At 48.9% G+C, this 23,711-nt stretch overlaps 1 protein-coding gene across 3 annotated transcripts in view; it reads left to right on the top strand.

Annotated features, from left to right (window-relative positions):
• Window positions 1–20,676, top strand: part of LOC139531642 (phospholipid-transporting ATPase IB-like) — an 87,118-nt gene extending 66,442 nt beyond the window's left edge. For 2 of the 3 annotated variants that reach the window (XM_071328285.1, XM_071328286.1), the window contains 8 exons: window positions 1,746–1,824; window positions 3,652–3,713; window positions 4,287–4,343; window positions 7,850–7,957; window positions 12,092–12,180; window positions 14,044–14,148; window positions 18,695–18,789; window positions 19,181–20,675. In XM_071328285.1, the coding sequence (XP_071184386.1) occupies window positions 1,746–1,824; window positions 3,652–3,713; window positions 4,287–4,343; window positions 7,850–7,957; window positions 12,092–12,180; window positions 14,044–14,148; window positions 18,695–18,789; window positions 19,181–19,275 (690 nt within the window). In that variant the 3' untranslated portion in view covers window positions 19,276–20,675. Of the gene's footprint in view, window positions 1–1,745; window positions 1,825–3,651; window positions 3,714–4,286; window positions 4,344–7,849; window positions 7,958–12,091; window positions 12,181–14,043; window positions 14,149–18,694; window positions 18,790–19,180 lie in introns of all 3 variants that reach the window. The other variant, XM_071328284.1, reaches the window with a different exon arrangement.
• Window positions 20,677–23,711: the final 3,035 nt, after the last annotated feature.

Below are 23,711 nucleotides of genomic sequence, written 5' to 3'. Positions count from 1 at the left end.
ACTTGTAGGCCTATATGAACATGTATTGCATCATCTGAAAAAAAGCTATACAAAAGTAGGTGGACAACACTTCAAATTAGTGGATTTGGGTATTCCAGCCACACCCGTTGCTGACAGGTGTATAAAATCTAGCACACAGCCATGCAGTCTCCATAGACAAACATTGGCAGTAGAATGGCCTTACTGAAGAGCTCAGTGACTTAATGTGGCACCGTCATTGGATGCCACCTTTCCAACAAGTCAGTTCGTCAAATTTCTGCCCTGCTAGAGCTGCCCCGCTCAGATGTAAGTGCTGTTATTGTGAAGTGGAAAGGTCTAGGAGCAACAACGGCTCAGCCGCGAAGTGGTAGGCCACACAAGCTCAGAAAGAGACTGCCAAGTGTTGAAGCAGGTAGCACATAAAAATCATTTATCCTCGGTTGCAACACTCACTACCAAGTTCCAAACCTCCTCTGGAAGCAACGTCAGCTCAATAACTATTCGTAGGGAGCTTCATGAAATGGGTTTCCATGGCCGAGCAGCTGCACACAAGGCTAAGATCACCATGCGCAATGCCAAACGTCGGCTGGAGTGTTGTAAAGCTCACCGCCATTGGATTCTGGATGAGTGGAAACGCGTTCTCTGGAGTGATGAATCACGCTTCACCATCTGGCAGTCCGATGGACGAATCTGAGTTTGGCGGATCAGGGAGAACACTACCTGCCCCAATGCATAGTGCCAAATGTAACGCTTGGTGGAGGAGGAATAATGCTCTGAGACTGTTTTTCATGGTTTGGGCTAGGCCCCTTAATGTTAACACTACAGGATACAATGACATTCTAGATTACTCTGTGGTTTCTACTTTGTGGCAACAGTTTGGGGAAGGCCCTTTCCTGTTTCAGCATGACAATGCCCCCGTGCACAAATCGAGGTTCGTACAGAAAGTGTTTGTCGACATCGGTGTGGAAGAACTTGACTGGCCTGCACAAAGCCCTGACCTCAACCCCATCAAACACCTTTAAGATGAATCTGAACGCTGACTGCAAGCCAGGCCTAATCACCCAACATCTGTGCCAAACCTACTAATACTCTTGTGGCTGAATGGAAGCAAGTCCCGCCGCAATGTTCCAATATCTAGTGGAAAGACTTCCCAGAAGAGTGGAGGCTGTTATAGCAGCAAAGGGGGGACAAACTCCATATTAATGCCCATGACTTTGGAATGAGATGTTCGACGAGCAGGTGTTCACATACTTTTGGTCATGTAGTTTATGATTGCCATGTTTATGTTCTCCCATAGCTCAGTGTTTGATGGGTCATGTCTGGGGCTTGTGTCCATGTCTCTGTGATGGATGTGTGATGCCTGGTGTTTGTTTTGGAATCTTGCAGGTAAACAAGGTGGCAGGGAGACTGGGCCATCCCCATGGCAACTCTAATGAGAATAAGGAAGTCATTAATTTAGGGGTAGAAGGTGTGTGTGTGTGTGTGTGTGTGTGTGTGTGTGTGTGTGTGTGTGTGTGTGTGTGTGTGTGCGCGCAGGTGTAGGGCAGTTGGTTAGTAGCGATGGTGAATACATAGTGGTATTTGTATTACTGAACACTGTTTTTCTGTGGGCTCTGAGTGTTTTGGCTTTGGTTTTTACTGACTCTACTACTGCCCTCGCTCTCTTTCATTCTCGCTCTCTTTCATTCTCTCTCCCTTTCTCTTTCATTCTCTCCATCTCTCTCGCTCTCTTTCATTCTCTCTCTCTCCATCCCTCTCTCTCTCAGGTGTTTTGGGGTCACTGTATAAATGCTCTGATCCATTCCATTATTCTCTTCTGGTTTCCACTCAAAGTTCTAGAACATGGTAAGTAGTGGTCCCTACACACACTGCTAGAGACACTCACTCACACACGTGCACTCTGCTAGACACATTCACTCACACACGTGCACTCTGCTAGACTCACTCACACCTGTGCACTATTCATCTTAAAGTAACTGTATATTCAGTAATTAAGTGTATGTACAGTTGAAGTCGGAAGTTTACATACACTTAGGTTGGAGTCATTAAAACTAGTTTTTCAGCCACTCCACACATTTCTTGATAACAAACTATAGTTTTGGCAAGTCGGTTAGAACATCTACTTTGCGCATGACACAAGTAATTTTTCCAACAATTGTTTACAGACAGATTATTTCACTTATAATTCACTGTATCACAATTCCAGTGGCTCAGAAGTTTACATACACTAAGTTGACTGTGCCGTTAAACAGCTTGGAAAATTCCAGAAAATTATGTCATGGATTTAGAAGCTTCTGATAGGCCAATTTACATAATTTGAGTCAATTGGATGTGCACCTGTGGACGTATTTCAAGGCCTACCTTCAAACTCAGTGTCTCTTTGCTTGACATCATGGGAAAATCAAAAGAAATCAGCCAAGACCTCCACAAAAAGAATTGTGGACCTCCACAAGTCTGGTTCATCCTTTGGAGCAATTTCCAAACACCTGAAGGTACCACGTTCATCTGTACAAACAATAGTACGCAAGTATAAACACCATGGGACCGCGCAGCCATCACACCGCTCAGGAAGGAGATGCGCTCTGTCTCTTAGAGATGAATGTACTTTGGTGCGAAAAGTGCAAATCAATCCCAGAACAACAGCAAAGGACCTTGTGAAGATGCTGGAGGAAACAGGTACAAAAGTATCTATATCCACAGTAAAACGGGTCCTATATGAACATAACCTGAAAGGCCGCTCAGCAAGGAAGAAACCACTGTTCCAAAACCGCCATAAAAAAGCCAGACTACGGTTTGCAACTGCACATGGGGACAAAGATCGTACTTTTTGTAGAAATGTACTCTGGTCTGATGAAACAAAAATAGAACTGTTTGGCCATAATGACCATCGTTATGTTTGGAGGAAAAATGGGGAGGCTTGCAAGCCGAAGAACACCATCCCAACCGTGAAGCACGGGGGTGGAAGCATCATGTTGTGGGGGTGCTTTGCTGCAGGAGGGACTGGTGCACTTCACAAAATAGATGGCATCATGAGGTAGGAAAATTATGTGGATATATTGAAGCAACATCTCAAGACATCAGTCAGGAAGTTAAAGCTTGGTTGGAAATGGGTCTTCCAAATGGACAATGACCCCAAGCATATTTACAAAGTTGTGGCAAAATGGCTTAAGGACAGCAAAGTCAAGGTATTGGAGTGGCCATCACAAAGCCCTGACCTCAATCCTATAGAAAATTTGTGGGCAGAACTGATAAAGCGTGTGCGAGCAAACCTGACTGTTACACCAGCTGTCAGGAGGAATGGGCCAACATTCACCCAACTTATTGTGGGAAGCTTGTGGAAGGCTACCCGAGAAGTTTGACTCAAGTTAAACAATTTAAATGCAATGGTACCAAATATTAATTGAGTGTATGTAAACTTCTGACCCACTGGGAATGTGAAGAAAGAAATAAAAGCTGAAATAAATAATTCTCTCTACTATTATTCAAACATTTCACATTCTTAAAATAAATTGGTGATCCTAACTGACCTAAGACAGGGCATTTTTACTAGGATTAAATGTCATTAATTGTCAAACTGAATTTAAATGTATTTTGCTAAGGTGTATGTAAACTTCCGACTTCAACTGTACATCTTGTAGTAAATGTTTCTGTGTGTGTGTGTGTTCTCCCCAGACAGTCCTTTCAACAACGGTCATGGTACTGACTACCTGTTTGTGGGGAACATGGTGTACACGGTAAGCACATGCCACTCACAGTGTATCTCGTCTGTGTTGGTGCTGATACTCTCATACTCCCACTAATGCAAAGCCCAGTCTGTTTGTGTGTGTGTGTGTGTGGTGTGTTCCACTTCTTGGATCCTGCTACAGAGATGCTAGACTGGCCATTACAGAAGTAATGAAGTGTTCTCATGGGACTGCTGTCAGTCTCCCTCCTTCTCTCTCTATCACTCTGTTCCTTAAATTCAGCACGGTGTGTGTCTGTTGCTTATTTGTTAGTGAGTGTTTAGATGGCTGAGAGCAGCGGTTATACTTTGAGTGTTTTAACAGGTATTGTTTACAGTATCATTATGGATATTTATAATCTCTGGTGTCATTTGTGAACTAACCCCACCTCTCTTTCTCCCTCATTCTCTCTTTGTCCCCCTCATTTTCTCTCCCGCATTTTCTCTCTCTCTCCCCCTCCCGCATTTTCTCTCTCCCCCTCCCTCATTTTCTCTCTCCCCCTCCCTCATTCTCTCTCTCTCTCTTATCCTGCCTCATTCTCTCCCTCTCCTTCTGCCCCTCTCCCTTTCTCTCTTCTCTCTGCAGTATGTGGTAGTAACAGTGTGTTTGAAAGCTGGTATGGAAACCACTGCCTGGACCAGGGTACAGTCTGTTTTACCGTAACGATTTCCTCTCCAACACACACTCCCACTGCACTACTCCCACTCCACTACTCCCACTCCACTACTCCCACTCCACTACTCCCACTCCACTACTCCCACTCCACTACTCCTATAGACTGCTTAGATCCAACACCAGTACAGGATGAATATGTATGAACTTTCCAATTTGTAAGTCGCTCTGGATAAGAGCGTCTGCTAAATGACTTAAATGTAAATGTAAATGTACCATGGTGACATACAGAACCAGTCAAAAGTTTGGACACACCTACTCATTCCAGGTGAAGCTGGTTGAGAGAATGCCAAGTGTGCAAATCTGTCAAGGCAAAGGGTGGCTACTTTGAAGAATCTAAAATATTAAATATACTTTGATTTGTTTAACACTTTTTTGGGTTACTGCATGATTCATGTATGTTTTCATAGTTTTGATGTCTTCACTATTATTATACAATGTAGAAAATAGTAAAAATAAAGAAAAACCCTTGAATGTGTAGGCGTGTCCAAACTTTTGACTGGTACTGTACAGTCGTGGCCACAAGTTTTGAGAATGACACAAATATGAATTTTCACAAAGTCTGCTGCCTCAGTTTGTATGATGGCAATTTGCATATACTACAGAATGTTATGAAGAGTGATCAGATGAATTACAATTAATTGCAAAGTCCCTCTTTGCCATGCAAATGAACTGAATCCCCAAAAAACATTTCCACTGCATTTCAGCCCTGCCACAAAAGGACCAGCTGACATCATGTCAGTGATTCTCTCGTTAACACAGGTGTGAGTGTTGACGAGGACAAGGCTGGAGATCACTCTGTCATGCTGATTGAGTTTGAATAACAGACTGGAAGCTTCAAAAGGAGGGTGGTGCTTGGAATCATTGTTCTTCCTCTGTCAACCATGGTTACTTGCAAGGAAACACGTGCCATCATCATTGCTTTGCACAAAAAGGGCTTCACAGGCAAGGATATTGCTGCCAGTAAGATTGCACCTAAATCAACCATTTATCGGATCATCAAGAACTTCAAGGAGAGCGGTTTAATTGTTGTGAAGAAGGCTTCGGGGCGCCCAAGAAAGTCCAGCAAGCGCCAGGACAGTCTCCTAAAGTTGATTCAGCTGCGGGATCGGGGCACCACCAGTACAGAGCTTGCTCAGGAATGGCAGCAGGCAGGTATGAGTGCATCTGCATGCACAGTGAGGCGAAGACTGTTGGAGGATGGCCTGGTGTCAAGAAGGGCAGCAAAGAAGCCACTTCTCTCCAGGAAAAACATCGGGGACAGACTGATATTCTGCAAAAGGTACAGGGATTGGACTGCTGAGGACTGGGGTAAAGTCATTTTCTCTGATGAATCCCCTTTCTGATTGTTTGGGGCATCTGGAAAAAAGCTTGTCCGGAGAAGACAAGGTGAGTGCTACCATCAGTCCTGTGTCATGCCAACAGTAAAGCATCCTGAGACCATTCATGTGTGGGGTTGCTTCTCAGCCAAGGGAGTGGGCTCACTCACAATTTTGCCTAAGAACACAGCCATGAATAAAGAATGGTACCAACACATCCTCCGAGAGCAACTTCTCCCAACCATCCAGGAACAGTTTGATGACGAACAATGCCTTTTCCAGCATGATGGAGCACCTTGCCATAAGGCAAAAGTGATAACTAAGTGGCTCCGGGAACAAAACATCAATATTTTTACTAACTCCCATTGAGCCTTAATCCCATTGAGAACTTGTGGTCAATCCTCAAGAGGTGGGTGGACAAACAAAAACCCACAAATTCTGACAAACTCCAAGCATTAATTATGCAAGAATGGGCTGCCATCAGTCAGGATGTGGCCCAGAAGTTAATTGACAGCATGCCAGGGCGGATTGCAGAGGTCTTGAAAAAGAAGGGTCAACACTGCAAATATTGACTCTTTGCATCAACTTCATGTAATTGTCAATAAAAGCCTTTGACACTTATGAAATGCCTGTAATTATACTTCAGTATTCCATAGTAACATCTGACAAAAATATCTAAAGACACTGAAGCAGCAAACTTTGTGGAAATTAATATTTGTTTCATTCTCCAAACTTTTGTCCACGACTGTATAGTAGCACATAGAAGCTTGCAGATGGAAGGTAGCCTGCAGATGGAAGGTAGCCTGCAGATGGAAGGTAGCCTGCAGATGGAAGGTAGCCTGCAGATGGAAGGCAGCCTGCAGATGGATGGTAGCCTACAGATGGATGGCAGTCTACAGATTGACAGCTGACAGTGTGGGGTATACTCTAGTATAGAGAGACAGCACCCCCTATATACTGTACATACACACACAGTCCTTGCCATGTGTTACAGCCATCTCAGCTCATTCCTACTGCGGTGAGGGGGGGGGGGGGGTAGTTCTGCCCCGTCCGTTCTGCTGTCCACATAACATCCCCCCCAACCCACCGGTAGTGAAGCAGGGTCCCATAGGAATTCACACAGTGTCCCCTTACCAGTGGTGTAAAGTACTTAAGTAAAAATACTTTAAAGTACTACTTAAGTCATTTTTGGGGGTATCTGTACTTTACCTTACTATTTATATTTTGGACAACTTTTACTTCACTACATTCCTAAAGAAAATTATGTATTTTTTACTCCATACATTTTACCTGACACCCAAAAGTACTCGTTACATTTTGAATGCTTAGCAGGGCAGGAATATGGTCCAATTAACACACTTATCAATACAGCACATGGTCATCCCGTCTGCCTCTGATCTGGACTCACTAAACACACATGCATCTTTTATAAATGATGTCTGAGTGCTGGAGCTCCTGGCTATCCATACATTTTAAAAACAAGAAAATGGTGCCGTCTGCTTTGCTTAATATAAGGAATTTGAAATGATTTATACTTTTACTTTTGATACTTTAGTATATTTTAGCAATTACATTTACTTTTGATACTTAAGTGTATTTAGAACCAAATACTTTTAGACTTTTACTCAATTAGTATTTTACTTGGTTACTTTTACTTGAGTAACTTTCTTTTAAGGTATCTATACCTTTACTCAAGTATGACAATTGGGTACTTTTTTCCACCACTGCCCCGTACAGAGGGGGAGGAGGGGAGAGCCACAGATAGGAGGAGGACGGGGGAGGAGGGGAGAGCCACAGTGAGGAGGGGGACTAGGGAGGAAGGGAGAGCCACAGAGAGGAGGAGGACGGGGGAGGAGGGGAGAGCCACAGAGAGGAGGAGGAGGGGAGAGCCACAGAGAGGAGGAGGACGGGGGAGGAGGGGAAGCCACAGAGAGGAGGAGGACGGGGAGGAGGGGAGAGCCACAGAGAGGAGGGGCGACACTCAGGGACAAGGTTGTCTATATGCAGTATGTACAGTAACTAACTATGTGACCTCACTTCCTCTATTTTATTCCCTTCCTTTCTTCTTCCTCTCCCTCCCTCCCCCGTCCACTCCCTCTCCCCCGTCCTCCTCCTCCCTCCCTTCCCTCTCTCTCTCCCCCTCTTTTCTCCCTATAGTTCTCCCACCTGGCGGTGTGGGGCAGTATGATTCTCTGGGGGCTCTTCTTCACGGTCTACTCGACTTTCTGGCCGTCCATCCCCATCGCTCCTGACATGCAAGGCCAGGCAAGTCTCCTCCTCCTCCTCATGGTTCAAATTGTCTCTTCTTCTGTTCAATGAAGCCGCGTCCACAGTGCCCTGTTGACTTGAAAAGCTGAGGTGCCCGGTAGAGGTGTGCGGTCAGCCCCAAAACCCCCGCCTCAGACCATGCTGTAAATATGTCATAATAGTTTAGAAACAGCTCTGTGGACCTGTTCTATATGGACTTAGTGCTTTCCACCTCCCAGCTCTCCCCAAACGTGTCAGTCATTTTGGTAATGGGATGGTGGGGGATAATAACCCTTCATTACGCCCGGCGCCAGGGCGGCTGGCCTTCTGGGTGTTCCATGTCAGCACTGCTGGAGCCCCAGGGAGATTCATACCCTGCCAGCCCGCTCTGCAGGCCCTCTGCACCTGCTGCGCCGTCACCTGAGCCCCAGGCTTTTACGGCCTGCTCTGGAGGTGTTGACTCTAGAGTGGGTGGGATTGGCTGTGCAGGGCTGGTGGAGGACCGGTGAGTGTGTGTCTATGGGGGACCCCCTGATTGAGGGTTTTTAGGGGGCTAGTGTGGTGGTACCCCACTGTGGGGGGGGGGGGGGGGGGTCTCAGCCCCCTTCAGACCATTAATTCAATTTGTGTCAGAAATTAGGAACATGAATAACCCCTGCAGCTGCTCCGTCCAACTGGGGAACTGAGAAACACATTCACCCTCCCTCACCCCACCTCTCTCTCCCCGTCCCAACCCCTCCCTCACCCCTCCTCTCTCCCCGTTCCAACCCCTCCCTCACCCCACCTCTCTCTCCCCGTCCCAACCCCTCCCTCACCCCACCTCTCTCCCCGTCCCAACCCCTCCCTCACCCCACCTCTCTCCCCGTCCCAACCCCTCCCTCACCCCACCTCTCTCCCCGTCCCAACCCCTCCCTCACCCCATCTCTCTCTCCCCGTCCCAACCCCTCCCTCACCCCTCCTCTCTCCCCGTCCCGTCCCAACCCCTCCCTCACCCCACCTCTCTCCCCGTCCCAACCCCTCCCTCACCCCACCTCTCTCCCCGTCCCAACCCCTCCCTCACCCCACCTCTCCCCCCGTCCCAACCCCTCCCTCACCCCACCTCTCTCCCCGTCCCAACCCCTCCCTCACCCCACCTCTCCCCCCGTCCCAACCCCTCCCTCACCCCACCTCTCTCCCCGTCCCAACCCCTCCCTCACCCCACCTCTCCCCCCGTCCCAACCCCTCCCTCACCCCACCTCTCTCCCCGTCCCAACCCTTCCCTCACCCCACCTCTCTCTCCCCGTCCCAACCCCTCCCTCACCCCACCTCTCTCTCCCCGTCCCAACCCCTCCCTCACCCCACCTCTCTCCCCGTCCCAACCCCTCCCTCACCCCACCTCTCTCCCCGTCCCAACCCCTCCCTCACCCCACCTCTCTCCCCGTCCCAACCCCTCCCTCACCCCACCTCTCTCCCCGTCCCAACCCCTCCCTCACCCCACCTCTCTCTCCCCGTCCCAACCCCTCCCTCACCCCACCTCTCTCTCCCCGTCCCAACCCCTCCCTCACCCCACCTCTCTCTCCCCGTCCCAACCCCTCCCTCACCCCACCTCTCTCTCCCCGTCCCAACCCCTCCCTCACCCCACCTCTCTCTCCCCGTCCCAACCCCTCCCTCACCCCACCTCTCTCTCCCCGTCCCAACCCCTCCCTCACCCCACCTCTCTCTCCCCGTCGCAACCCCTCCCTCACCCCACCTCACCCGCTCCTCTCATTCTCCGCATCGCTTCCCCCGTCACACATTCTGACCTCCTCTCCCTTGCTCCCCCTATCTCTGCATTCATCTTCCTATAAGGGATGAATACTGAATACTGGGCTGTTCGTTGAGGGCTCTGTCAACGCTTCTAATAATTGTGTTTGTGTCGGTGTTTGTCGGAGACCGTGTCTGTGTGTGTTGGTGTTTGGACAGACAGAGAATGTGTGTTTGTGTGTATGTACGTATACGTGGAGGTGTTAGTCAAGGTGGACAACAGGCAGAGATGAATAAAGAAACAGACGCTTCAAGAGAAAGAGAAATACATACAGATGGAGAGAATCTGAGTGGAGAGATAGAAAGGAAGATGTAGCTGATTGAGAGAGAGGCAGAGAGGATGATTAACCCCGAGAGTCAGGGTTAGAGGTCAGAGGTCATCGTGACTGACTGCAGCTGGATAACAGAGGGAGGAGACCCTAGTAGTTACTCAATGAAGAGTATCTGTCTAACTTGCTGCTGGAATGTTGTGTTATGTTGTGTATGTGTGTGTTATGTTGATATGGTGTGAATGTTATGTTGGTGTGGTGTGAATGTTATGTTGGTTTGGTGTGTGTTATGTTGACGTTGTGGGTGTGTTATGTTGACATTGTGTGTTATGTTGACATTGTGTGTTATGTTGACATTGTGTGTTATGTTGACGTGTGTGTTGACGTTGTGTGTGTTGACGTTGTGTGTGTTGACGTTTTGTGTGTGTGTGTGTGTTGTCGTTGTGTGTGTGTGTTGTCGTTGTGTGTGTGTGTTGTCGTTGTGTGTTGACGTTGTGTGTGTGTTGTGTTGACGTTGTATGTGTGTTGTGTTGACGTTGTGTGTGTGTGTTGTGTTGACGTTGTGTGTTGTGTTGTGTGTGCGTTGTGTTGACGTGTGTGTGTGCGTTGTGTTGACGTGTGCGTTGTGTTGACGTTGTGTGTTATGTTGATGTTGTGTTGACGTGTGTGTGTGTGTGTGTGTGTGTGTGTGTGTGTGTGTGTGTGTGTGCGTTGTTGACGTTGTGTGTGTGTGTGCGTTGTTGACGTTGTGTGTGTGTGTTATGTTGACGTGTGTGTGTGTTATGTTGACGTGTTTGTGTGTTATGTTGACGTGTGTGTGAGATGTGTGTGTGTGTGTGTGAGACGTTGTGTGTGTGTGCGTTATGTTGACGTTGTGTGTGTGACTGTATGTTGACGTGTGCGTTATGTTGACGTTGTGTGTGTGTTATGTTGACCTTGTGTGTGTTATGTTGGCGTTGTGTGTGTGTGTGTGTGTGTGTGTGTGTGTGTGTGTTATGTTGACGTTGTGTGTTATGTTGACGTTGTGTGTGTTATGTTGACGTTGTGTGTGTTATGTTGACGTTGTGTGTGTTATGTTGACGTTGATGGTGTGTGTGTTATGTTGATGGTGTGTGATGTTGACGGTGGGTGTGTGTTATGTTGACGGTGGGTGTGTGTGATGTTGACGGTGGGTGTGTGTGATGTTGACGGTGGGTGTGTGTGTGTGTGTGTGTGTGTGTGTGTGTGTGTGTGTTATGTTGACGGTGTGTGTGTGTGATGTTGACGGTGGGTGTGTGTGATGTTGACGGTGGGTGTGTGTGATGTTGACGGTGGGTGTGTGTGATGTTGACGGTGGGTGTGTGATGTTGACGGTGGGTGTGTGTGATGTTGACGGTGTGTGTGTGTTATGTTGACGGTGGGTGTGTGTGATGTTGACGGTGGGTGTGTGTGATGTTGACGGTGGGTGTGTGTGATGTTGACGGTGGGTGGGTGTGATGTTGACGGTGGGTGTGTGTGATGTTGACGGTGGGTGGGTGTGATGTTGACGGTGGGTGGGTGTGATGTTGACGGTGGGTGTGTGTGATGTTGACGGTGGGTGTGTGATGTTGACGGTGGGTGTGTGTGATGTTGACGGTGGGTGTGTGTGATGTTGACGGTGGGTGTGTGTGATGTTGACGGTGGGTGTGTGTGATGTTGACGGTGGGTGTGTGATGTTGACGGTGGGTGTGTGTGTGTGTTATGTTGACGGTGGGTGTGTGTGATGTTGACGGTGGGTGTGTGTGATGTTGACGGTGGGTGTGTGTGATGTTGACGGTGGGTGTGTGTGTGATGTTGACGGTGTGTGTGTGATGTTGACGGTGGGTGTGTGTGATGTTGACGGTGGGTGTGTGTGATGTTGACGGTGGGGGTGTGTGATGTTGACGGTGGGGGTGTGTGATGTTGACGGTGGGTGTGTGTGATGTTGACGGTGGGTGTGTGTGATGTTGACGGTGGGTGTGTGTGTGTGTTATGTTGACGGTGGGTGTGTGTGATGTTGACGGTGTGTGTGATGTTGACGGTGGGTGTGTGTGATGTTGACGGTGGGTGTGTGTGATGTTGATGTTGGGTGTGTTTGTTGCAGGCTGACAGGGTGATGCACTGCTGGCACTTCTGGCTGGGGCTGGTCCTGGTGCCAACAGCCTGTCTACTCAAAGACTTTGCCTGGAACGCGTGAGTAACACACTTACACTGCATATGTACGATCAAAATCAATACCTACATGCGTATGAACAGGTAAAGTGGATTCGGAAAGTATTCAGTCCACTTGACTTTTTCCTCATTTTGTTACGTTACAGCCTTATTCTAAAATGGATTAAATACATCTAATTCCTCATCAATCGACAGACAATGCCCCATAACGACAAAGTGAAAACACGTTTTTAGAAATTTCTGCACATTTATTAAAATAAAAAACAGAAATACCTTATTTACATTTGTATTCAAACCCTTTGCTATGAGACTCGAAATTGAGCTCAGATATATCCTATTTCCATTGATCATCCTTGAGATGTTTCTACAACTTGATTGGAGTCCACCTGTGGTAAATTCAATTGATTGGACATGATTTGGAAAGGCACACATCTGTCTATGTAAGGTCACACAGTTGACAGTGCACATCAAAGCAAAAACTAAGCCATGAGGTCGAAGGAATTGTCCGTAGAGCTCCGAGACAGGATTGTGTCGAGGCACAGATCTGGGGAAGGGTACCAAAATATTTCTACAGCATTGAAGGTCCCCAAGAACACAGTGGCCTCCATCATTCTTAAACGGAAGAAGCTTGGAACCACCAAGACTCTTCCTAGAGCTGGCCGTCCGGCCAAACTGAGATATCAGGGGAGAAGGGCCTTGGTCAGGGAGGTGACCAAGAACCCGATGGTCACTCTGACAGAGCTCCAGAGTTCCTCTGTGGAGATGGGAGAACCTTCCAGAAGGACAACCATCTCTGCGGCATTCCACCAATCAGGCCTTTATGGTAGAGTGGCCAGACGGAAGCCACTCCTCAGTAAAAGGCTCATGGCAGCCCGTTTGGAGTTTGCCAAAAGGCACTCAAAGACTCTCAGACCATGAACAACAAGCTACACTGGTCTGATGAAACCAAGATTGAACTCTTCGGCCTGAATGTCAAGAGTCACGTCTGGAGGAAACCTGGCACCATCCCTAAGGTGAAGCATGGTGGTGGCAGCATCATGTTGTGGGGATGTTTTTCAGCGGCAGGGACTGGGAGACTAATCAGGATCGAGGGAAAGATGAACGGAGCAAAGTCCAAAGAGATCCTTGATGAAAACCTGCTCCAGAGCGCTCAGGACCTCAGACTGGGGCGAAGGTTCACCTTCCAACAGGACAACAACCCTAAGCACACAGCCAAGAAAACGCTGGAGTTGCTTTGGGAGAAGTCTCTGAATGTCTTTGAGTGTCCCAGCCAGACCCAGGACTTGACCCCAATCTAACATCTCTGGAGAGACCAGAAAATAGCTGTACAGCGACACTCCCCATCCAACCTGACAGAGCTTGAGAGGATCTGCAGAGAAGAATGTGAGAAACTCCCCAAATACAGGTGTTCCAAACTTGTAGCATCATACCCAAGAAGACTCAAGGCTGTAATCGCTGCCAAAGGTGCTTCAACAAAGTACTGAGTAAAGGGTCTGAATACTTATGTAAATGTGATATTTTTATACATTTGCAAAAATAATGGGTTATTGTGTGTAGATTGATGGAAAAAATTGTTTTAAACAATTTTAGAATAAGGATGTAATGTAACAAAATGTGGGAAAATGTAAGGGGTCTGAAACACACACATGCATATTATATAAACATAAAAAAGTCACATTTCAAAAAATCACATAACTGTCTGATCACCACACTACAAAAAGAGGACTTGCAATTTTAACCAATCACCATCACTTTTACTGCATAAAATGGTTAAATCAGAATTGCTGCAGCAAAATCAAGCCTTTTTGCCTGCGGATATCACCAAAGAAACAGTGAAATCCTGGTGGGACTAATAAGCAATAGAACCCTGTGAATGTGTTGTAGGGGTCGTCGCACTGTGAAGAAGTCTCTTCTGGAAGAGGTCCAGGAGCTGGAGGCCAGGGCTGTTGACCCGGGGGCCGCTGTGCTCCGAGACGCCAGCGGACGCAGGTCAGACACACACACACACTGCATCATGGGATCACAGTTGGGAGGCCACAGACGGGAGCTCTACATAATTTACTGTGACATAGTTAATATCATTTTCATGCCGTATCAGAGATCATGATAATTCCTTGGACTGAGGGGAAACACCCTTCAAGGATTTTGTTACGAGTCTATAAGATTAATGTGCGTGTTTATATGACTGTTTGTATGAGAGAAGACCAGTGCTGTAACCATGGCCCTCTAACCTCTTGGTAACCTCTTGGTAACCTCTTGGTAACCTCTTGGTAACCTCTTGGTAACCTGGTTGACCCATCCACAGGGCCAAAGCCAAAGCTGAGGTCCCCTAGTCCCACAGCTCAGGGCACAGACTCCCACATACATACACACACACACACAGGTAGCACCTTGGCTTGGTTTGACCTGTCTAACTGTGTGACCTCTGACCTGTGTGTGGTGATCTCTTTCTTCCCCTCGTCTCACTCTCTCACCCACCTCAGTACTCATGTCTCATGTTATATGTTTTTATTTTCTTTCTCCGTCTTTTTTTCAATCCCTCCATTTGATTCTCTCGAGTCAGGAAGTGGACAGGTTTCCACTGCTGTAAGGACTGGGTGTGTGGACTGGGCGTACTGTAGCTTCTGTGGTTGTGTGTTAGAGAGAGCCGTTTGTGTTAGTTTGTATTGTGTGTTTATAGTCATATCTGTCATAAGAGAAGCAGTAGAACAGCTCAGGGTGGAAAACGTTAGATTGGGTTTAGAACATTGTAGGTATTAGGTTGAGAAGTGGAGTGGGAGATGGAAGACTGAGGTTTGGCCATTTGAGGGGCTGTTATGTGGGATATTGGCTGGGGATGGGGCACTTTGGTGGGCTTTGGGCAGGAACAATAGTCCTCAGTCATCCAGTGAGACGGCTAACAATCCTGTCCAGAGCAGAGAACTGGCTTGGACAGAGCTGGCGCGGGGAGGTGCTCAGGGACAGGGAGGGGAGGCAGGGCGTTGTTTTTGGACAGGGGACGCGCACAGCCTTCCCTAGCCCTGAGGTGAGGGCCTTGTCCTGGGCTTAACCTGCTCCCAAACATGTGTAGGAACCAGGAGGGGCCCCAGCAACGACCATGGATAACACTGAGGAGGAGTTTCAGAGAGGAACAGAGGAGAAACGCACACATCTGTATTTGTATTTCATAACGGGAGAGGGTTGGGACGAGGGTGGGGGTGGGAAAGGTAGAGGACCAAAGTTTCTCTGGGGAAGTATTTAGATGTGGCGCATCCTTGGACTGTTTGAAGTCTCAATGCCCTTCCAGACAGCGACAGTACAGGGGCCGACATGCAGCAGGATTCAGTCATAGTTTAAATATGTGCTATTTCTATGTTTATTTGTTCATGTGTTCGTCTATCCATTCATTCTTCAATCATTCACCTTATTATTCATTTAGCAGACCTCATTTTCTTTGGCGAATGATACGGTTGCAAAACTTTATTTCAGGCTTTGCCAAACACGCCAGTTCTAGGTTCCCTGTGGTACCGTAAGGAGCGGGTCCCAGCTGCTTGCTCAGAAGTGTGACCTTGGGGAGGCTGGCACCGGTCCACACACTCTGTGGATCAAATCAGGGCCCGTGCTAGGAAAACCCCTCTCATGTGATGATATAAGGCCTTATTGGCTGCCTGATCTAGAGAAGTAACCTACCGTGTTCCACAGCGGAATTCGACAATCTGAGGAGCATCCTGTAAAAGCATTCTATTAGGAGGAAACGATCTGTTCCATTTGGATACAGACCGTTATCACAATGTTTAGCGTTGCCATTAGTGATGAGGAGGAGGAAGATGGGTAGGAGGAGGATTGAGAGAGAGGAAGGCTGGGGGAGTGTGTGTGTTTGTGTGTGTGTGTGTGTGTTAACAAGGGCAGGAATGGGGCTGGTTATTTTGGTCATTGAGGTAGAGGAGCGATGATGGTGTGTTGTCTGGAAAAATAGTGTCAGTCACATAATGAGATGTGATTGGATTAACTGAATGTCAATCTGCTCTTCAGTACCAGCCAAGACAAATGCCTAGACCAGGGGGGGCAAAAGTATGGCCCCCCCTCTTCCCCTTTTCCTCCCCAATTTCGTGGTATCCAATTAGTAGTTACAGTCTTTTCCCATCTCTGCATCTCCCGTACGGACTCGGGAGAGGTGAAGGTCGAGAGCCGTGTGTCCTCCAAAACACGACTCAGCCAAGCCGCACTGCTTCTTGACACACTGTCCGCTTAACCCGGAAGCCAGCAGCACCAATGTGTCGGAGGAAACACTGTGCACCTGGCGACCGTGTCAGAGTGCATGCTACCGGCCCGCCACAGGAGTTGCTAGAGCGCGATGGGACAAGGACATCTCGACCTGCCAAACCCTCTCCTAACCCAGACGACGCTGGGCCAATTGTGCGCCGCCTCATGGGTCTCTCAGTCACGGCCAGCTGTGACACAGCCTGGGATCGAACCCGGGTCTGTAGTGACGCCTTAGATTGCTGCGCCACTCGGGAGGCCCCTGCAAATTGATTTTAACAAACAATTGGTCCCCCCCAAAATGCGTCCCTCTGTTGAATTTCTAAATCCCAATATGGCCCTCGAGCCAAAAAGTTTGCCCACCCCTGGCCTAGACTCTACCCTATCAGGTATGACTCTGGTCATCACATCAAAAAGTAGACTTATCTTGGGGTCAGGTCTAGGCAGGGGTGGATGCCAGACTGACTTCTTTAACCCTAATAGAACTAGATAATCTATTCTCACTTCTCTCTTTCCTTCAAGACCACAGATCTGAAGGTCTGAAAGGTCTTAGCAATATGGTGGAAACAGATTCAGTCTTTTCACCTATATGTGTCCATAAAGGAAAGGAGATGAGGAAATGATAGCCTGGTCCCAGATTTGTTTGTGCTCTTGCAAGTGCCAACTCCCTTGCCGTCATTGACAATTAGTGACAAAGAGTTGGCATGATAGCACAAACAGGCTGATATAGGATCTACACTGGGGTAGTCAAACAGGCTGACATAGGAGCTACACTGGGGTAGTCAAACAGGCTGACATAGGAGCTACACTGGGGTAATCAAACAGGCTGACATAGGAGCTACACTGGGGTAATCAAACAGGTTGACATAGGAGCTACACTGGGGTAGTCAAACAGGCTGACATAGGAGCTACACTGGGGTAGTCAAACAGGCTGACATAGGAGCTACACTGGGGTAATCAAACAGGCTGACATAGGAGCTACACTGGGGTAATCAAACAGGTTGACATAGGAGCTACACTGGGGTAGTCAAACAGGCTGACATAGGAGCTACACTGGGGTAGTCAAACAGGCTGACATAGGAGCTACACTGGGGTAATCAAACAGGCTGATATAGGAGCTACACTGGGGTAGTCAAACAGGCTGATATAGGAGCTACACTGGGGTAATCAAACAGGCTGACATAGGAGCTACACTGGGGTAGTCAAACAGGCTGACATAGGAGCTACACTGGGGTAGTCAAACAGGCTGACATAGGAGCTACACTGGGGTAATCAAACAGGCTGACATAGGAGCTACACTGGGGTAATCAAACAGGCTGACATAGGAGCTACACTGGGGTAGTCAAACAGGCTGACATAGGAGCTACACTGGGGTAGTCAAACAGGCTGACATAGGAGCTACACTGGGGTAGTCAAACAGGTTGACATAGGAGCTACACTGGGGTAGTCAAACAGGTTGACATAGGAGCTACACTGGGGTAGTCAAACAGACTGACATAGGAGCTACACTGGGGTAGTCAAACAGGCTGACATAGGAGCTACACTGGGGTAGTCAAACAGGCTGACATAGGAGCTACACTGGGGTAGTCAAACAGGCTGACATAGGAGCTACACTGGGGTAGTCAAACAGGTTGACATAGGAGCTACACTGGGGTAGTCAAACAGACTGACATAGGAGCTACACTGGGGTAGTCAAACAGACTGACATAGGAGCTACACTGGGGTAGTCAAACAGGCTGACATAGGAGCTACACTGGGGTAGTCAAACAGGCTGACATAGGAGCTACACTGGGGTAGTCAAACAGGCTGACATAGGAGCTACACTGGGGTAGTCAAACAGGCTGACATAGGAGCTACACTGGGGTAGTCAAACAGACTGACATAGGAGCTACACTGGGGTATCAGGAACACAGTAGTTTTTTTTCCTGCTACACTGGACAAGTAACTTTTGGCCAGCAGAGCAGAGCGCGCGCCACGTTATCCAGTGTTCTGGGACGTGAGCGTTATGTTGAACATGGAACCAGAGCGGACCTGAGCTGCTTATGGTTTCATTGAATGAATATGAGCATCTCACACTGTACGTCTAGTGTAGCAAGTCAGTGACATTCAGGAAAGGAAGGCTTCTGGAAGTATTAGGTCACAATTAGTCTCCTGAGTAGAACTTCCACCTGTCCTGTTGGTCGTGTTAACCTGTCAGTAACAGAGAGTCTCCCGGGTGATTGGTGCTGTGACCTGTCACTGAGTGTCTGTGTGTTCTGTGATTGATGGACGGACCTGTCTGTCTCCTCCCCTCCAGTCTGAACGAGCGTGCCCACCTGTTGACCCGGGTCTTTAGGAAAACACCGTCCAATGTGGGGTGCAAAAACACTGTGCAGCAGAGCAACGTGTCCCGTGAGTATCCCTGTCCTTGTCCCTGTCCCGGCTACTTGTATTCATTCCCTGTATACAGTTAATATACTTTCTGTAGGTAATATAATATACTGTTTAGGAAATATAATATACTTTCTCGGTCATATAGTATACTTTCTAGTAAATATAGTATACTTTCTAGTAAATATAATTTACTGTCTAGGTTATATAATATACTGTCTAGGTAGGTGACAACACAGGTGTGTACTTACTGTATCTCTCTCTCGCTTTCTCGCTTTCTCTCCATATCTCTATCACCTCTCTCGCTCTCTTGCCTTCTCTCTCTCACTCTTTCTTTCTCTCTCCTTCTCTCTCACGCTCTCTCCTTCTCTCTCACGCTCTCTCCTTCTCTCGCCCCTCTCCATCTCTCTAGATGGCTATGCCTTCTCCCAGGAGGAACATGGGGTGGTGTCTCAGTCCCAGGTGTGTCGATCCTACGACACCACCCGCCAACGGCCCAGTGTCTAGCCCTCCCCCCACCGTCCCGCCCTTGGCCCACCTGGCTACGGGGCTCTTGGCAACGGTTGCCCAGGCAACAGTGGAGACAGACTGATGCTGAGGCATCACCCCTGCTGTGGCCTTATTGGAACTTATACTGACTTTGACCTGGGACCTTGACCCCTGGAGGCCGTTGCTCGGCATGGACTCCGTTGCTCGGCATGGACTCCGTTGCTCGGCATGGACTCCGTTGCTCGGCATGGACTCCGTTGCTCGGCATGGACTCCGTTGCTCGGCATGGACTCCGTTGCTCGGCATGGACTCTGTTGCTCGGCATGGACTCTGTTGCTCGGCATGGACTCCGTTGCTCGGCATGGACTCCGTTGCTCGGCATGGACTCCGTTGCTCGGCATGGACTCCGTTGCTCGGCATGGACTCCGTTGCTCGGCATGGAGGCCGTTGCTCGGCATGGAACACTGACTAAAGGGAAGGGACCAGACCCGTCTGTACTGTCCAAACTGGTCTCCGCTCTTGCTTACTCACATACACACACACACACACACACACACACACACACACACACACACACACACACACACACACACACACACACCCATAGAGCAGACACACAGGCACGAGTAATCACAACCATACAAACAGACATAATAGATCAACCACAGAGACTGTAATGTGTATCTAATTATAGCATGGACTGGGTTTAGTTTACACATCAGTGCGTCTTTGTCCGTGTGTATGTCTGCACTTGTCTGTGCTACTGTATGTATCTGCCCTCGTGTGTGTGTGTGTGTGTGTGTGTGTGTGTGTGTGTGTGTGTGTGTGTGTGTGTGTGTGTGTGTGTGTGTGTGTGTGTGTGTGTGTGTGTGTGTGTGGCCACACTCCCTCTCATCTCGCTCTCCTGAGCCGGGGTTTAGCTCATCCGTCATCACCGTGACGATGGGAGACGGGGAAGGAAGGAAGGAGGAGGAGCACTTTGAAAAATAGACTGAACATATACTGGCCCAGGAGGAATTCCTCTCTTGACAGCTGAAGAGAAGAGAGCCCCACTGCCCCACAGCCCCACAGCCCCACTGCCCCACAGCCCCACTGCCCCACAGCCCCACTGCCCCACTGCCCCCTGCCCCACAGCCCCCTGCCCCACTGCTCCACAGCCCCACTGCCCCACAGCCAAAGATCACAGAGATGCCACTGAGGGGGAACCCCCACCCATACTGACCACTACTCTACAAGGACCCCCACCCATACTGACCACTACTCTACAAGGACCCCCACCCATACTGACCACTACTCTACAAGGACCCCCACCCATACTGACCACTACTCTACGAGGACCCCCACCCATACTGACCACTACTCTACGAGGACCCCCACCCATACTGACCACTACTCTACGAGGACCCCCAACCATACTGACCACTACTCTACGAGGACCCCCACCCATACTGACCACTACTCTACGAGGACCCCCACCCATACTGACCACTACTCTACGAGGACCCCCACCCATACTGACCACTACTCTACGAGGACCCCCACCCATACTGACCACTACTCTACGAGGACCCCCACCCATACTGACCACTACTCTACGAGGACCCCCACCCATACTGACCACTACTCTACGAGGACCCCCACCCATACTGACCACTACTCTACGAGGACCCCCACCCATACTGACCACTACTCTACGAGGACCCCCACCCATACTGACCACTACTCTACGAGGACCCCCACCCATACTGACCACTACTCTACGAGGACCCCCACCCATACTGACCACTACTCTACGAGGACCCCCAACCATACTGACCACTACTCTACGAGGACCCCCACCCATACTGACCACTACTCTACGAGGACCCCCACCCATACTGACCACTACTCTACGAGGACCCCCACCCATACTGACCACTACTCTACGAGGACCCCCACCCATACTGACCACTACTCTACGAGGACCCCCACCCATACTGACCACTACTCTACGAGGACCCCCACCCATACTGACCACTACTCTACGAGGACCCCCACCCATACTGACCACTACTCTACGAGGACCCCCACCCATACTGACCACTACTCTACGAGGACCCCCACCCATACTGACCACTACTCTACGAGGACCCCCACCCATACTGACCACTACTCTACGAGGACCCCCACCCATACTGACCACTACTCTACGAGGACCCCCACCCATACTGACCACTACTCTACGAGGACCCCCACCCATACTGACCACTACTCTACGAGGACCCCCACCCATACTGACCACTACTCTACGAGGACCCCCACCCATACTGACCACTACTCTACGAGGACCCCCAACCATACTGACCACTACTCTACGAGGACCCCCACCCATACTGACCACTACTCTACGAGGACCCCCACCCATACTGACCACTACTCTACGAGGACCCCCACCCATACTGACCACTACTCTACGAGGATCCCCACCCATACTGACCACTACTCTACGAGGACCCCCACCCATACTGACCACTACTCTACGAGGACCCCCACCCATACTGACCACTACTCTACGAGGATCCCCACCCATACTGACCACTACTCTACGAGGACCCCCACCCATACTGACCACTACTCTACGAGGACCCCCACCCATACTGACCACTACTCTACGAGGACCCCCACCCATACTGACCACTACTCTACGAGGATCCCCACCCATACTGACCACTACTCTACGAGGATCCCCACCCATACTGACCACTACTCTACGAGGACCCCCACCCATACTGACCACTACTCTACGAGGACCCCCACCCATACTGACCACTACTCTACGAGGACCCCCACCCATACTGACCACTACTCTACGAGGACCCCCACCCATACTGACCACTACTCTACGAGGACCCCCACCCATACTGACCACTACTCTACGAGGATCCCCACCCATACTGACCACTACTCTACGAGGACCCCCACCCATACTGACCACTACTCTACGAGTACCCCCACCCATACTGACCACTACTCTACGAGGATCCCCACCCATACTGACCACTACTCTACGAGGACCCCCACCCATACTGACCACTACTCTACGAGTACCGCCACCCATACTGACCACTACTCTACGAGGATCCCCACCCATACTGACCACTACTCTACGAGGACCCCCACCCATACTGACCACTACTCTACGAGGACCCCCACCCATACTGACCACTACTCTACGAGGATCCCCACCCATACTGACCACTACTCTACGAGGACCCCCACCCATACTGACCACTACTCTACGAGGACCCCCACCCATACTGACCACTACTCTACAAGGACCCCCACTTACCTCTCTGGCTCAGCGACCTCATATCTCCCCCCTCTCATCTGCGGCTATGGACTTCTTTTGTCGTTGAATAAATGGACTTGTGTCTCCGTCTTTCTCTTTTAATATCTGTGTTTCTGCTCCTTGATAGATAGATATATTATTATATTTTCTATCTATCCCATACTGGACTATAGACTATATTAGCTGGAGGCAAAAGGGATATTCCATGATGTGAACTAATAACAGGTGCTACATATGCTTCACAAATGTTAGGGTTGTGGTCAATTCCATTTCCACTTCATCAATAACCACTATATTGGAGTCCACATAGTTAACATTTCAATAAATATTCTGCAGAATGTAGTTGGTTTCAACCCTATGTGGTGTGTTTGTAAACTGTGTTAAGGACACTTCAGGGAAGGAATGCAAGGGTCAGGGAATTTTACTATATTTCAGATGTATCATTAAATATAATCAATCAATGATTTAAATGCTTCTTGACTTTTACTTACTAAATCTGAACTTTTGTTCTGCAGGATAGAGTAGGCAGTTTAGGTTTCTTGATCAATGAAAACGTTGTGACATGAGGGTAAATACATTCCCAAGGTGATTGAAGGCTAAGAGCATGTTGAATGAGAATGAGATGAACACTCATAGTAAATAGTAAACCTACGGCCAGTTTCACAGAGAGAGATGGAATGTGAACGAATATACATTATGAATGTAAGCTGTGAATGCTATGCAAGCCAGCCACGTCCTGTTAGCATCACCATTAAACTCCTGTCCCCGATCAGTGGGAATAAGCATGGGGATGCCACACCCACCTTCTTGGATGTCTCCCAGCCTGCAGCCTGGCTCCAGCTCCAGCCTGCAGCCGCTCTGCTCCAATATGGAGAATCCATTCCTCCTCCCCAGCATGAGTAGTAGATCCATTTCACCTTCCTAAAACGACTCGCCCTCGGCCTTCTCCTTTCTCTCTCCACTCAACTCCACTTCCCCCTTTAGTCCCCAAGTTTCCATAGAGATTTGCCAAGAATACACCTCCCGAGCACAGAGGAAATAGTTTGGGTTTAGGGACTGTAATTGTTGTGTTTTGTTAATATCACAGCGTTATGTGTCTGGTGATGGATGTGACCGGTATTTGTGT

The sequence above is a fragment of the Salvelinus alpinus genome, chromosome 10, assembly GCF_045679555.1.
Source record: "Salvelinus alpinus chromosome 10, SLU_Salpinus.1, whole genome shotgun sequence".
In the NCBI taxonomy this organism is placed as follows: Eukaryota; Metazoa; Chordata; class Actinopteri; order Salmoniformes; family Salmonidae; genus Salvelinus; species Salvelinus alpinus.
This window is presented reverse-complemented; position numbering and strand designations above follow the sequence as displayed.